General features: G+C 37.7%; 1 protein-coding gene across 1 annotated transcript in view; it reads right to left on the reverse strand.

Annotated features, from left to right (window-relative positions):
- LOC117300927 (PR domain zinc finger protein 14-like) overlaps window positions 1–17,527 on the reverse strand; it is a 64,893-nt gene that overhangs the window by 22,998 nt on the left and 24,368 nt on the right. The window contains exons 4-5 of the mRNA XM_033784792.1: window positions 4,883–5,035; window positions 3,673–3,833 (exon numbers count right to left, since the gene is read on the reverse strand). Coding sequence (XP_033640683.1) covers window positions 3,673–3,833; window positions 4,883–5,035 — 314 coding nt within the window. The remainder of the gene's footprint in view (window positions 1–3,672; window positions 3,834–4,882; window positions 5,036–17,527) is intronic.

Genomic DNA, 17,527 nt, shown 5'->3' on the forward strand with positions numbered 1-17,527 from the left:
AATAATTATTATCATAAAACCTTTCTTGATTACGAGTAATGGAGAGAGGTTGATAAAATAAAACATTGTGAGTAACGGCTCCTTCTACAGTGACGTAATTTTCGAGAAAGAAGTAATTTTCCACGAATTTGATTTTGAGACCTCACAATTTTATTTAGAATTTGAGGTCTCGAAATCAAGCATCTGAAGCACACAACTTTGTGTGACAAGGGTGTTTTTTCTATCATAGTTATCTCGCAACTCTGACGACCGATCGAGCTCAAATTTTCAAAGGCTTGTTTTTTAATGCATATATTAAGATACACCAGGTGAGAAGACTGGTCTTTGACAATTACCAATAGTGTCCACTGCCTTTAAACCTACCGATAATGTCCCGCTAAACAATGGTTGCCATTGAGAGAGTTTGTCTTCGTAACGTCATGCACATCGGTCAGCCCCAAGGGACCAACTTCGCAAGTGATGTCAAAGCTATCCAAACGCACCCTGGTCGACCTAGGTCACCCAGGGGGGAGGGGGGGGGGGGCTTATCGAACGCACCCAAACAAGTTAACAAATAAAAGCTCAAGTGACCTCGACGTCAGTAAAACATGTAATTTTGTTCAGATTCAGAAAATTACACCGGACATGAAATTTATTGATGGTATTCACAAAACCATTTTTTTTTTCGACAGATAATAAGTGTGAAACTATCATCAAAAAACTATATAACTATAATGATTTCCGCTCGACTTACTAAGACCCTAATGATTCTGCAAATATTGCTTGTTTTTCTTGACTCCACTTCCCTCCGTCCACGACGTGAACCCTGTCATGGAGGTGTTAGGTCGCTCTTTAGTTAGCCGTGATTCATCGCTAGAAGATCCGCTCGTTACACACCCGGAGCTCCGGTCGTTTGCCCTAAAACGATGCTTGCTCCAGATTGGCGATATCAAGCACTCTAAATTACTTCATTTCCCTTTTTTAATGTGAGCACTGCGACGATCCATTTCATTTAAAAAATAACATATATTTAATTTTAAACGCTTTATTTTCCGCACGAATGGGTGCTTAGCGATATTGGGACAGAGCCAAGTGACGTGCGCGGGACACAGTGCATGTATAAATAATTATTTATCAGTCTGATTTAGGAGACATACGCCTTTTGGCTATAGTTATTTTTTAACTTTTATGCTCTCCTGGGCACCCCACTGTTGTTTTACTTTGTTTTCTTAAATATTTTTAATGTACGTCATGTGCTTGTAAAATGTGATTGCCCGAATAAATATTATTATTATTACAAAAAAAAAAAAAAAAAACTAAAAAAATGTCTGCGTCTTTATATTATTTTAGCGGATTTTGCGCTTTTGTTCAGATGCATATTAAAAGACTTCAGCTGAAGTCTTTTAATGTTTTTATTGAGCAATTACCTCTTTCTCGTTTCGTTCAGAGGGAGCCGTTTCTCACAGTATTGCTCGTTACCAAGAAAATTGTGGCGCTAACAATTATTTTGACTAGTTACCAATAGTGTGAGTGCCTCGCGTATTAATTTGTTAGGTAGTTTTCAGAATATTTCTTGATTTATGAAGAATTGCCTCACATAAACAATGGTCCTACTATAAACTTCATAATCATCAGTTAGCTTTCAGATTAATATTTGTTTCTACCCTTGTGTATTTTATGCTAAAACAATATTGTGAGTAATTACCAAGTGTCCAGTGCCTTTGAAGGGGTCTGGGTACTTTTTGTATGACACAAAACACAATGTACACAGATTTACATTTAACTCACACATCCAGTTTGAAGATAATGGTAGAAAGCTTCCCTGAAAATATTTCATACTGAGGTGTGTTTTTGACAAATGAGTAAAACAAGTCACAAAAATAACTTTCTCGTCTCTAAAGACGAGACACGGAAATTATTTCAGCATACAAACAAATTTTCATGGCATTGTTTTATACTCATTTTCAAAAACTACAGCACCTCAGCAAGTAATATTTTTAGGTAAGCTTTCTACTATCATTATCTTCAAACCGTGTTAGTTTAATTTAAATATGTGGACACTGTGTTTTGTATTACACCGATGTGTTGTTGTTGAGTAATTACCAAAAGTGCCCAGTGCCTTTAAGCAGGTTAAAAACACGTAGACGCAATACTTCTAACGTAAAGATACACCGATGTCATCGCAGGGCCAACCCTCACTCTCTTCCTAGGTCTCTCGGCCTATCTCTTCCCGTTCATTTTGTCCTTGAGTGATTACTGGATTATTTTTCTAGCGGTGAATTTTTTATGAGCACCGCGCCGCAGCACGCCGTAGGGCTCCCCCCGTTCGTCGCGTGCTTCGTCGGGTAGAGCTGTTACTCATGACCTCGGTCCACCATGAAACTCTTTGGTCTTTTTTTTTTTTTTTTTTTTTTTTGTCCCGTGTGTTTTCACGCGAATGTGCTCTCTCGCCTTAGGGTGTGCTGTGGAGCGGGCGACAAGGTGTATTTTATGGCATTATCATATCAAGCGGAGTTTGATTTCGGCAGTCATGTGTTCACGCGTTGTATCGTCGCTGCGGTAATGCGTGAAACGACCAGCCCGCCCACTTGTGTTCAACCATGACCACTATCTGACAGATTAAAAAACGCTAGGTGCGTACAAAAGTATGCAACGAGATCGGTGGATCTAAACAGCGCCACCTTTAGCATAATTTTTTATTCTGTATTTTTGTATAAATATTATTACTGTTAGACTATACAAAAATTCCATTTTAGGACAACAAAATCAATGAGTTGAACTTTATTGAATTAAAAAGTTACTGAAAAACCCACAACGTAGCTTGAGCAGGGGAAAAACGTATGGTGGTGTTACAGTGAAATCTGCCTGCCGAAGATTCTGTCCCCCATAGGGGAAACTAATGTGGGCTGAATGAGGATAATTCAAAAGAGGGCGCTGTCATATATAGTTTGTACACAGCTCGCCGTGAATCAAAAGATCAATAATAAGAACCCAAGAATGAAAAAAAGAAAGAAGAAGAACACACATTATTAAGCCATGTGCGTGTTAATTTTGAATAATTTGTCTGTTACAATGACGTGCTCGATCACAAGTTACCACTTTAAATTTAAAAAATCTATCAAGACAGTTGCTATGTCACATGATTAGGGGCACGCTTTTTCGGTGAACACCCATCCACAAATTCTGAATGGATGTGTATTGCACAATGGTGCCGATGGTTTGCTTATCTGAAGGTTGGTATACCATGAAGGTTGGTATACCATGGAGGTTTCTATCTCCATGGTATACCTACGCTTTGCCTTGCCCCGAATCATTTGAGATAACAACTGTATTACTAGTCTAAAGGATTTCAAATTGAAGTGGTAACTTGTAATCAAGCACGCTAACTGTCACTGTTAAGTGTTATGGAACAAAACAACCAATAATGTGTTTATTGAGGCCATTACCGAAATAAATGATTGGATTGAATTGATATAGAAGAGTTTGCGGTAACACAATGTAATAATCTCTAAATGAGTAGGGGTGGTTCTGAAAAGAACCGTTGGTGGCGTTACAGTGAAATTTGCCTGCCGAAGATTATGTCCCCTATTGGATTGAATTGAATTGAATTGAATTGTACCAGCTATTATTATTGAAGTCTAACTCGCAAATGGCTTATTGATGATGATACATTAAGTAGTAAGAGTTATTTACCTCCCACATGAAGCTTGTGTCGTCATTGTTCTTGATCTCACTGGGGTTAATGATGCGACCAGTGAAGGGACCAAAGCGCGACCCCTTTGGTATCATGGTGCTCTGACAGAACACGCTGTAGTGAGGTGCGCCACCAACGACAGTCTGTGTTATAGAAATACCTACGGAAAAACAAGTGGTATATGAACCTTTTAAAAGTTGAAGTTGTTTTTCTTAATTGCGTCTGATAAAGTAGTTGTTTAATAGATGGAAATTTGCATTGGGATAAAGAACGTCCATTTTAGTCTTGCCTATTAGAAACAACCTGAGCGCGGCTTCAGCTTTAGATTCGGCTTCTGCGTCCGTCGTCTGAAGCCTTGAGCACGTACGCAAAGCACGCGCAAATTTTCAAAACAACCGCGGGGCCAAGCTAGCCTAAGCCGAATCTAGAGCCGAAGCCGTGTTTCAAAAAAGGAGTAAGAGCCGGTGAAGATTCAAATTGATGTGCCTCTCTACTTCCTAAGCAGTTCAATAAATGGTGTTTTAAATATTATTCATAAATACCTCAGACAGTTTCGCTATTCCTGTTGGTGGAGAGCGCGTCACGTGGGTGTGTATAAACCTTTGTTCATGACCAGTCAAAAGTGTTGAAACACGGGCGTGACACGCGAGCTTGCACCTGTGCTTGTAAGACAGTTTTTTTCATTCCTATTGGTCGAGAGCAACGGCTGAAACAGTTGTGCCACATCACGCGATTCACGCGACGCACACAGCATTCCCTTATAAGGAGTTGTTTACCCGAGGGCCTTACCATTTCATAGCTGGAGGGGTGTTGTGGTGAAATAAATCATTAAACAATTACAATTTTTTCATTTTTTTAAATTATTTTTTGACCAAAAAGTGTTGATGTTTTTTGACCGAAAAGGTATTTATGAATGGGAATCAAAGTGTGTTGAATCGGCTTTCAAGTGGTTTAAACACGCCGAGGCCTGGTTCCTTGATAATTTACCTCGACTTCGTCTCGGTAAAATTATCAAGAACCAGGCCTCGTTTGGGTTTCGTCGAGGTAAATTATCGAGAACCAGGCTTCGTTGGGTTTAAACCACTATAGTTGAAAACCTCTTCACCACACATTGATTTCCTTATTAACCTCATTGTTTTTCGTCAAGAATAAATCTCTTGTGGTCGAACACCTTTTTTTTCGAAAACAAAAGTCACTTGTATCGTTTACCTTCTGGATGACTGACGGTCTCGATGTCCAACGATGGACGTCGAGGAGTGGTCTTCTCAGAGGGCGCCCTCTCGTTGTCAAGTGTCTCTCGGTCGCTCTTCCCAGCATTGTCCGATGGGGGCGGTAGAGCAAAAACGGATCCACCTCTCCTATCTGAAACAAATAAAATAAAACTAACATCATCAATGATTGATTAGTAGACTTTGTTGGGGTGAATTTATTTTATTTTATCAAGGTGAATTTTCAAGCTGATTTGTTTAACTTTGTTCATGTTTGTCAATGGCGTTTCCCGGCATCCACTCTAATGCAACCCTGATGCAACCCTGATCACATCAGGCACGGGGGGCTAAATTGAACTAAATTGGGGCCACTGTTCACCCCTAAAAAATGTTTGTCTCTTCTTTGTTTGTACCATATCTGAATTGTAAACTGAATTTCGATTTTCAAGTGGTTCATTTGACACACCACCCACAATTTCGAGAAGAGAACTAGACATTAAGTGTTTGTGAACAAACACGAAGCTGTTCCGTGATGTTTTGCTTGGATTGTGTGCTTCATTGCCCAAGGAATATATAACTGGAAAAAAAAGTTTCAAAAAAGTTGTGTAGCTCTTGGTATTAGGTCACACTTCCCGGTTGACCCACAAGTAAAGGTCAAAATGGGCCCACAGCTACCAAAGACTAATCTGCAATGCCAAGGAGTCTATAACTGAAAAAGTTTAAGCAATCGGTTGTGAAGATCTTGATATATAGTCCCACTTCCGGTTGCCCAGAAGTAGAGGTCAACATAGGGTCACAGTTTTTCAAAGTTAATATTTATTGCCTTAGAGTCTATAACTGAAGTTTGAACATTGGCTTTGTACTTCTTGAGATATTGGCCCACTTCCGGTCGACCCGGAAGTAAAGGTCAACATGGGGTCAAATGTGTTTCAAACTAATCTTGAATGTCCAAGGAGTCTATAACTGAAAAAAGTTTGAAAATTGGTTGTATATTTCTTGAGATATGGTCCCACTTCCGGTTGACCCGGAAGTAGAGGTCAACTTGAGGTCACGGTTTGTCAAAAGTTATATTTTTATGCCTAAGGAGTTTATAACTGAAAAAAGTTTTATAATCTGTTGTATAGTTCTTGAGATATGGTCCCACTTCCGGCCGACCCGGAAGTAGGGGTCAACTTGAGGTCACGATTTTTCAAAATTAATCTCCAATCCCCAAAGAGTCTTTAGCAACAAACAGTCTTAAAATCGGCTGTATACTTCTTGAGATATGGTGCTGCAAAGATTTTCTGATTGAATATGCAAATGAGGGTCATATGGTTAATTAGTTACTAGTTGCCATTTTTCAAAAACAAATTAAAGATGCAAACATCACGACATCGTCTTCTCAGACTCTCCCCAAGAGTCCTCAACCCATACAGGTCCGCAGTGTGTTGTAAGAGCCATAGAGATGTTTAAACATTGCAATGAAAGTGACTGCACCCAATTTATGAAGTACTACGTTGTACCCATGATGCCAATATTCTAATTGATTAATTAATTAATAGACGAACATTGATTGCTTTTATGGACTGAAACAAATCTTATTAGAATCAGTGTATTTTTCTACACATAATATGATATTTAGGAAACTAACAAATAAATTATTAGAAGTTATTGTGTTTTTGACCAGTTTAAAGTATAGATTTGAAGAGCCATTGTGTTTGTGCACAGACACAAAACGTGCATTACATGACGTCATGGTGACGTCGTCCAGAATTTTATGTCGGAAATCACATTAACAGGACCTGACTAGTGTATAGCTGAAAAAAGTTTCAGGATCGACGGTCTAATTTTTGAGATATGGTGTTAACTAGGTTTGCTAATTAAATATTCATAAGCTTAATTAAGGCTTATTAATTAATTTTTTTTACATTTTTTACGATAAGAATTAAGCTTATGTTCTAAGCTTCAGTTTGGTATAATAAACTCACTCTTTCGTATTATGGTTTAGGAGATTAGGCTGCCGCAAAAACGTGTACAAACACTATGGGATTTAGGGAGAAACAAAGAATAATAATAATAACTAGACATTAAGTGTTTGTGAACAAACACGAAGCTGTTCCTTGTTGTTTTGCTTGGATTATGTGCTTCATTGCCCAAGGAATATATAACTGAAAAAAAGGTTTCAAAAAAGTTGTGTAGCTCTTGGTATTAGGTCACACTTCCCGGTTGACCCGCAAGTAAAGGTCAAAATGGGCCCACAGCTACCAAAGACTAATCTGCAATGCCAAGGAGTCTATAACTGAAAAAGTTAAAGCAATCGGTTGTGAAGATCTTGATATATAGTCCCACTTCCGGTTGACCCAGAAGTAGAGGTCAACATAGGGTCACAGTTTTCCAAAGTTAATATTTATTGCCTTAGAGTCTATAACTGAAGTTTCAACATTGGTTTTGTACTTCTTGAGATATGGGCCCACTTCCGGTCGACCCGGAAGTAAAGGTCAACATGGGGTCAAATGTGTTTCAAACTAATCTTGAATGTCCAAGGAGTCTATAACTGAAAAAAGTTTGAAAATCGGTTGTATATCTCTGAGATCTGGTCCCACTTCCGGTTGACCCGGAAGTAGAGGTCAACTTGAGGTCACGGTTTGTCAAAAGTTATATTTTATGCCTAAGGATTTTATAACTGAAAAAAGTTTTATTATCTGTTGTATAGTTCTTGGGATATGGTCCCACTTCCGGTCGACCCGGAAGTAGGGGTCAACTTGAGGTCACGATTTTTCAAAATTAATTTCCAATCCCCAAAGAGTCTTTAGCAACAAACAGTCTTAAAATCGGCTGTATACTTCTTGAGATATGGTGCAGCAAAGATTTTCTAATTTAATATGCAAATGAGGGTCATGTGGTTAATTAGTTACTAGTTGCCATTTTTCAAAAACAAATTAAAGATGCAAACATCACGACATCGTCTTCTCAGACTCTCCCCGAGAGTCCTCAACCCATACAGGTCCGCAGTGTGTTGCAAGAGCCATAGAGATGTTTAAACATTGCAATGAAAGTGACTGCACCCAATTTATGAAGTACTACGTTGTACCCATGATGCCAAGATTCTAATTGATTAATTAATTAATAGACGAACATTGATTGCTTTTATGGACTGAAACAAATCTTATTAGAATCAGTGTATTTTTCTACACATAATATGATATTTAGGAAACTAACAGATAAATTAGTTCGAAGTTATTGTGTTTTTGACCAGTTTAAAGTATAGATTTGAAGAGCCATTGTGTTTGTGCACAGACACAAAACGTGCATTAAATGACGTCATTGTGACGTCGTCCGACATTTTATGTCAGAAATCACCTTAACAGGACCTGACTAGTGTATAGCTGAAAAAAGTTTCAGGATCGGCGGCCTACTTTTTGAGATATGGTGTTAACTAGGTTTGCTAATTAGATATTCATATGCTTAATTAAGGCTTATTAATTAACAATTTTAATTTTTTTTTACGATAAGAATTAAGCTTATGTTCTAAGCTTCAATTTGGTATAATAAACTCACTCTTTCGTATTATGGTTTAGGAGATTAGGCTGCCACAAAAACGTGTACAAACACTATGGGATTTAGGGAGAAACAAAGAATAATAATAATAACTAGACATTAAGTGTTTGTGAACAAACACGAAGCTGTTCCTTGTTGTTTTGCTTGGATTATGTGCTTCATTGCCCAAGGAATATATAACTGAAAAAAAGGTTTCAAAAAAGTTGTGTAGCTCTTGGTATTAGGTCACACTTCCCGGTTGACCCGCAAGTAAAGGTCAAAATGGGCCCACAGCTACCAAAGACTAATCTGCAATGCCAAGGAGTCTATAACTGAAAAAGTTAAAGCAATCGGTTGTGAAGATCTTGATATATAGTCCCACTTCCGGTTGACCCAGAAGTAGAGGTCAACATAGGGTCACAGTTTTCCAAAGTTAATATTTATTGCCTTAGAGTCTATAACTGAAGTTTCAACATTGGTTTTGTACTTCTTGAGATATTGGCCCACTTCCGGTCGACCCGGAAGTAAAGGTCAACATGGGGTAAAATGTGTTTCAAACTAATCTTGAATGTCCAAGGAGTCTATAACTGAAAAAAGTTTGAAAATCGGTTGTATATTTCTTGAGATATGGTCCCACTTCCGGTTGACCCGGAAGTAGAGGTCAACTTGAGGTCACGGTTTGTCAAAAGTTATATTTTATGCCTAAGGAGTTTATAACTGAAAAAAGTTTGAAAATCGGTTGTATATTTCTTGAGATATGGTCCCACTTCCGGTTGACCCGGAAGTAGAGGTCAACTTGAGGTCACGGTTTGTCAAAAGTTATATTTTATGCCTAAGGATTTTATAACTGAAAAAAGTTTGAAAATCGGTTGTATATTTCTTGAGATATGGTCCCACTTCCGGTTGACCCGGAAGTAGAGGTCAACTTGAGGTCACGGTTTGTCAAAAGTTATATTTTATGCCTAAGGAGTTTATAACTGAAAAAAGTTTTATAATCTGTTGTACAGTTCTTGAGATATGGTCCCACTTCCGGTCGACCCGGAAGTAGGGGTCAACTTGAGGTCACGATTTTTCAAAATTAATTTCCAATCCCCAAAGAGGCTTTAGCAACAAACAGTCTTAAAATCGGCTGTATACTTCTTGAGATATGGTGCAGCAAAGATTTTCTAATTTAATATGCAAATGAGGGTCATGTGGTTAATTAGTTACTAGTTGCCATTTTTCAAAAACAAATTAAAGATGCAAACATCACGACATCGTCTTCTCAGACTCTCCCCGAGAGTCCTCAACCCATACAGGTCCGCAGTGTGTTGCAAGAGCCATAGAGATGTTTAAACATTGCAATGAAAGTGACTGCCCCAATTTATGAAGTACTACGTTGTACACATGATGCCAAGATTCTAATTGAATTATTAATTAATAGACGAACATTGATTGCTTTTATGGACTGAAACAAATCTTATTAGAATCAGTGTATTTTTCTACACATAATATGATATTTAGGAAACTAACAGATACATTATTTCGAAGTTATTGTGTTTTTGACCAGTTTAAAGTATAGATTTGAAGAGCCATTGTGTTTGTGCACAGACACAAAACGTGCATTAAATGACGTCATGGTGACGTCGTCCGAAATTTTATGTCAGAAATCACCTTAACAGGACCTGACTAGTGTATAGCTGAGAAAAGTTTCAGGATCGGCGGTCTACTTTTTGAGATATGGTGTTAACTAGGTTTGCTAATTAGATATTCATAAGCTTAATTAAGGCTTATTAATTAACAATTTTAATTTTTTTTTACGATAAGAATTAAGCTTATGTTCTAAGCTTCAATTTGGTATAATAAACTCACTCTTTCGTATTATGGTTTAGGAGATTAGGCTGCCACAAAAACGTGTACAAACACTATGGGATTTAGGGAGAAACAAAGAATAATAATAACTAGACATTAAGTGTTTGTGAACAAACACGAAGCTGTTCCGTGATGTTTTGCTTGGATTATGTGCTTCATTGCCCAAGGAATATATAACTGGAAAAAAAAGTTTCATAAAAGTTGTGTAGCTCTTGGTATTAGGTCACACTTCCCGGTTGACCCACAAGTAAAGGTCAAAATGGGCCCACAGCTACCAAAGACTAATCTGCAATGCCAAGGAGTCTATAACTGAAAAAGTTTAAGCAATCGGTTGTGAAGATCTTGTATATAGTCCCACTTCCGGTTGCCCAGAAGTAGAGGTCAACATAGGGTCACAGTTTTTCAAAGTTAATATTTATTGCCTTAGAGTCTATAACTGAAGTTTGAACATTGGCTTTGTACTTCTTGAGATATTGGCCCACTTCCGGTCGACCCGGAAGTAAAGGTCAACGTGGGGTCAAATGTGTTTCAAACTAATCTTGAATGTCCAAGGAGTCTATAACTGAAAAAAGTTTGAAAATCGGTTGTATATTTCTTGAGATATGGTCCCACTTCCGGTTGACCCGGAAGTAGAGGTCAACTTGAGGTCACGGTTTGTCAAAAGTTATATTTTTATGCCTAAGGAGTTTATAACTGAAAAAGGTTTTATAATCTGTTGTATAGTTCTTGAGATATGGTCCCACATCCGGCCGACCCGGAAGTAGGGGTCAACTTGAGGTCACGATTTTTCAAAATTAATCTGCAATCCCCAAAGAGTCTTTAGCAACAAACAGTCTTAAAATCGGCTGTATACTTCTTGAGATATGGTGCTGCAAAGATTTTCTGATTGAATATGCAAATGAGGGTCATGTGGTTAATTAGTTACTAGTTGCCATTTTTCAAAAACAAATTAAAGATGCAAACATCACGACATCTTCTTCTCAGACTCTCCCCGAGAGTCCTTAACCCATACAGGTCCGCAGTGTGTTGCAAGAGCCATAGAGATGTCTAAATACTGAAATGAAAGTGACTGCCCCAATTTATGAAGTACTACGTTGTACCCATGATGCCAAGATTCTAATTGATTAATTAATTAATAGACAAACATTGATTGCTTTTATGGACTGAAACAAATCTTATTAGAATCAGTGTATTTTTCTACACATAATATGATATTTAGGAAACTAACAAATAAATTATTTAGAAGTTATTGTGTTTTTGACCAGTTTAAAGTATAGATTTGAAGAGCCATTGTGTTTGTGCACAGACACAAAACGTGCATTACATGACGTCATGGTGACGTCGTCCAGAATTTTATGTCGGAAATCACATTAACAGGACCTGACTAGTGTATAGCTGAAAAAAGTTTCAGGATCGGCGGTCTAATTTTTGAGATATGGTGTTAACTAGGTTTGCTAATTAAATATTCACAAGCTTAATTCAGGCTTATTAATTAAATTTTTTTACATTTTTTACGATAAGAATTAAGCTTATGTTCTAAGCTTCAATTTGGTATAATAAACTCACTCTTTCGTATTATGGTTTAGGAGATTAGGCTGCCGCAAAAACGTGTACAAACACTATGGGATTTAGGGAGAAACAAAGAATAATAATAATAAAAACAATAAAAATCTAGACGAAAACAATACCTGTTCCGACGGACGGTCGGAACAGCTAATAACTAGACATTAAGTGTTTGTGAACAAACACGAAGCTGTTCCGTGATGTTTTGCTTTGATTATGTGCTTCATTGCCCAAGGAATATATAACTGGAAAAAAAGTTTCAAAAAAGTTGTGTAGCTCTTGGTATTAGGTCACACTTCCCGGTTGACCCACAAGTAAAGGTCAAAATGGGCCCACAGCTACCAAAGACTAATCTGCAATGCCAAGGAGTCTATAACTGAAAAAGTTTAAGCAATCGGTTGTGAAGATCTTGATATATAGTCCCACTTCCGGTTGCCCAGAAGTAGAGGTCAACATAGGGTCACAGTTTTTCAAAGTTAATATTTATTGCCTTAGAGTCTATAACTGAAGTTTGAACATTGGCTTTGTACTTCTTGAGATATTGGCCCACTTCCGGTCGACCCGGAAGTAAAGGTCAATATGGGGTCAAATGTGTTTCAAACTAATCTTGAATGTCCAAGGAGTCTATAACTGAAAAAAGTTTGAAAATCGGTTGTATATTTCATGAGATATGGTCCCACTTCCGGTTGACCCGGAAGTAGAGGTCAACTTGAGGTCACGGTTTGTCAAAAGTTATATTTTATGCCTAAGGAGTTTATAACTGAAAAAAGTTTTATAATCTGTTGTATAGTTCTTGAGATATGGTCCCACTTCCGGTTGACCCGGAAGTAGAGGTCAACTTGAGGTCACGATTTTTCAAAATTAATCTCCAATCCCCAAAAAGTCTTTAGCAACAAACAGTCTTAAAATCGGCTGTATACTTCTTGAGATATGGTGCTGCAAAGATTTTCTGATTGAATATGCAAATGAGGGTCATGTGGTTAATTAGTTACTAGTTGCCATTTTTCAAAAACAAATTAAAGATGCAAACATCACGACATTGTCTTCTCAGACTCTCCCCAAGAGTCCTCAACCCATCATAGAGATGTTTAAACATTGCAATGAAAGTGACTGCACCCAATTTATGAAGTACTACGTTGTACCCATGATGCCAAGATTCTAATTGATTAATTAATTAATAGACGAACATTGATTGCTTTTATGGACTGAAACAAATCTTATTAGAATCAGTGTATTTTTCTACACATAATATGATATTTAGGAAACTAACAAATAAATTATTTAGAAGTTATTGTGTTTTTGACCAGTTTAAAGTATAGATTTGAAGAGCCATTGTGTTTGTACACAGACACAAAACGTGCATTACATGACGTCATGGTGACGTCGTCCACAATTTTATGTCGGAAATCACATCAACAGGACCTGACTAGTGTATAGCTGAAAAAAGTTTCAGGATCGGCGGTCTAATTTTTGAGATATGGTGTTAACTAGGTTTGCTAATTAAATATTCACAAGCTTAATTAAGGCTTATTAATTAAAATTTTTTACATTTTTTACGATAAGAATTAAGCTTATGTTCTAAGCTTCAATTTGGTATAATAAACTTACTCTTTCGTATTATGGTTTAGGAGATTAGGCTGCCGCAAAAACGTGTACAAACACTATGGGATTTAGGGAGAAACAAAGAATAATAATAATAATAATAATAATAACTAGACATTAAGTGTTTGTGAACAAACACGAAGCTGTTCCGTGATGTTTTGCTTGGATTATGTGCTTCATTGCCCAAGGAATATATAACTGGAAAAAAAAGTTTCAAAAAAGTTGTGTAGCTCTTGGTATTAGGTCACACTTTCCGGTTGACCCACAAGTAAAGGTCAAAATGGGCCCACAGCTACCAAAGACTAATCTGCAATGCCAAGGAGTCTATAACTGAAAAAGTTTAAGCAATCTGTTGTGAAGATCTTGATATATAGTCCCACTTCCGGTTGCCCAGAAGTAGAGGTCAACATAGGGTCACAGTTTTTCAAAGTTAATATTTATTGCCTTAGAGTCTATAACTGAGATTTGAACATTGGCTTTGTACTTCTTGAGATATTGGCCCACTTCCGGTCGACCCGGAAGTAAAGGTCAACATGGGGTCAAATGTGTTTCAAACTAATCTTGAATGTCCAAGGAGTCTATAACTGAAAAAAGTTTGAAAATCGGTTGTATATTTCTTGAGATATGGTCCCACTTCCGGTTGACCCGGAAGTAGAGGTCAACTTGAGGTCACGGTTTGTCAAAAGTTATATTTTTATGCCTAAGGAGTTTATAACTGAAAAAAGTTTTATAATCTGTTGTATAGTTCTTGAGATATGGTCCCACTTCCGGCCGACCCGGAAGTAGGGGTCAACTTGAGGTCACGATTTTTCAAAATTAATCTCCAATCCCCAAAGAGTCTTTAGCAACAAACAGTCTTAAAATCGGCTGTATACTTCTTGAGATATGGTGCTGCAAAGATTTTCTGATTGAATATGCAAATCAGGATCATGTGGTTAATTAGTTACTAGTTGCCATTTTTCATAACAAATTAAAGATGCAAACATCACGATATCGTCTTCTCAGACTCTCCCCGAGAGTCCTCAACCCATACAGGTCGCAGTGTGTTGCAAGAGCCATAGAGATGTTTAAACATTACAATGAAAGTGACTGCACCCAATTCATGAAGTACTACGTTGTACCCATGATGCCAAGATTCTAATTGATTAATTAATTAATAGACGAACATTGATTGCTTTTATGGACTGAAACAAATCTTATTAGAATCAGTGTATTTTTCTACACATAATATGGTATTTAGGAAACTAACAAATAAATTATTTAGAAGTTATTGTGTTTTTGACCAGTTTAAAGTATAGATTTGAAGAGCCATTGTGTTTGTGCACAGACACAAAACGTGCATTACATGACGTCATGGTGACGTCGTCCAGAATTTTATGTCGGAAATCACATTAACAGGACCTGACTAGTGTATAGCTGAAAAAAGTTTCAGGATCGGCGGTCTACTTTTTGAGATATGGTGTTAACAAGGTTTGCTAATTAAATATTCATAAGCTTAATTGGGGATTATTAATTAACAATTTTAACATTTTTTACGATAAGAATTAAGCTTATGTTCTAAGCTTCAATTTGGTATAATAAACTCACTCTTTCGTATTATGGTTTAGGAGATTAGGCTGCCGCAAAAACGTGTACAAACACTATGGGATTTAGGGAGAAACAAAGAATAATAATAATAAAAACAATAAAAATCTAGACGAAAACAATACCTGTTCCGACGGACGGTCGGAACAGCTAAAAATAATAAAAATCTCGACGAAAACAATAGCTGTTCCGACTGGATCGGAACAGCTAATAATAAAAATAATAAAAATCTCGACGAAAACAATAGCTGTTCCGACTGGATCGGAACAGCTAATAATAAAAATAATAAAAATCTCGACGAAAACAATAGCTGTTCCGACTGGATCGGAACAGCTAAAAAGACTAAAAATGTGTGTACATTAATTATTCCAAATGGCCTCTATTAAAGTCTCCCTATGGTATACACAATTAATGTGTTAAATTCAATTCGTCAAACCACCGTCAGCGTTGACGATCGAAAGAGGGCTATAGTCCATCTCCTGTGCAAAAGGTCACCCCCCCCCCCCCTTACCTACCCCCCAAAAAACTGACACATTGCAGACTGGATTTGAAAGAAAAAAAAATAATAATGACAACAGCATTGTAGGTGTCAACAAAGACCTTTAATAAGCTGAAAGGTCCCGTACTTTTCACGTTTTGTAAGGGGGACTTGTTTGAAAAAAAGGACGGCAAAAGGCACTGTGACACCGTACAAGTGCACCCCTTTCATAAACAGCTCAGCCACTTCGTTTTGGCTTCAGGTAAGAAGAGGAAACACAAGCGCAGAACAAACATTGTAACCCCCATAGTTTCTTCGAGTTGCTATTTTTCCTCCCGTGATTTTCAACACAATCCATATAATCCAATTATTCCAATTCTAAACATGGTGTATTCGCCCTTCACTATGGCCCTGTTGACAAAAAAAAAGGCATTCAACTTTCTTTTTTTAAACACCCTTACCTCATGCCGCTAGTTAAACCCGCACTTATCTTCTAACAAACTTCTCCCAAGGGAATAAAAGGATGCTCATCACTACCTCCTTAAAAACTGTTTACCAAAGCGCTAACAACACTTAAGTGGTGATTCTTTTAAGGGTTTTATTCTTTGCCCTTTTTACTTTGAACCGGTTCTTTAGCCTCTGTCCCTAAACTGATTTCTGTGGAGTGTTTTTCGCGTTCTGAATGGTTTCTTTAGGATGTGCTTAACTCGCTTAGCCGGAGGGGTGTATTTGTCATTAACTGTATACCCTGTACCCCATTGTCCGCACCATCCCTAACATGTGTAAGTGGGCGAATTGGCTATTGTTAGGCACCTGTTGAGGTATTTTGCAAACATATTTTTTTCCTGGGGGGGGGGGGCATTAATCGTGAACTGCAAAATGAACAGCTTGGAGCGATGGCTACATATTTCAGGGAAACTTGCCCTCCCGAGGGAAACAAACCATGGGTACTTTCGTTACTGGACTAAGGATGCATTGCTTCGAAGACTGATATCGAAGATTGAAAACATAGTTTGCATGCACGACGAATGGGAAGGTGTACGTTTGGTTATCACGTAACTTAAAATTAATAATCAGAAACTTTATTGGTTAGAAGCCTATAGCGCAGCTTTGGCTACAACATTTTTAGAATAATTTCACTTCAAAGTACTACGGACATTGAACCAAAATATCACTATCACTTTCCCCACAATTTGAAAGGAACACGTTGCCTTGGATCGGTCGAGTTGGTCTTTGAAAGTCGTTTTCAACTGTTTGTTATGATTAGAAAGATATTTTAAAAGTAGAAGATAATGATCCACACAAGTATCACTCGAAATTGCGTGGTTTTCCTTTTACCTCGTCGACAAACGCGGTCGGCCATTTATGGGAGTCACATTATGACTCCCATAGACCGTGTTAGTTCGCGACGTATAATGAAAACCGTGCAATTTTGAGTGATACTTGTGTGGATCATTGTATTCTACTTTTAAAACATCTTTCCAATCATATGCATTTTAACAAACGGTTACAAACGCTTTTTATAGACCAACTCGTCCGATCCAAGGCAACGTGTTCCTTTAATGTAAGGGCCTTGTCACGTCACACGAGGCAACTTTTGCAGGCAACTTGGAGGCAACCAACTGCAGTGCATGCTACATGACCACTTTGGTAGCACACGGGTCAATTTTCAAACATTGTCTCACGATCAAGAAGAGAAAAAGGTGAACAATCAAATGTGACTGCCCTTTCTTCTTGGAGATTGCCTGGAAGCTGGTTGCCCGTAAATTGCTTTGTGTGACATGGCCCTAAGACGTGTTCCTTTAATGTAAGACGCGTTACCGAAGAGATTATTCTGGCCAAGTGTAACATTATTCACTCCCGAGCTTCGGCGGTATCTAAACAACTCGACAACCCTTTGAAATGATTTTGTTTTCTTCACAGGTTCTAACAACAACTGCAAGGATTAAAAATAATCGGTTCCGAAAATAAAAAAAGGTACACGTTCCCGGAAACAAGTATAAAAGCAGTGGACACTATTGGTAATTACTCAAAATAATTATTAGCGTAAAA

This window comes from Asterias rubens, chromosome 16 (genome assembly GCF_902459465.1).
Source record: "Asterias rubens chromosome 16, eAstRub1.3, whole genome shotgun sequence".
Taxonomy (NCBI): Eukaryota; Metazoa; Echinodermata; class Asteroidea; order Forcipulatida; family Asteriidae; genus Asterias; species Asterias rubens.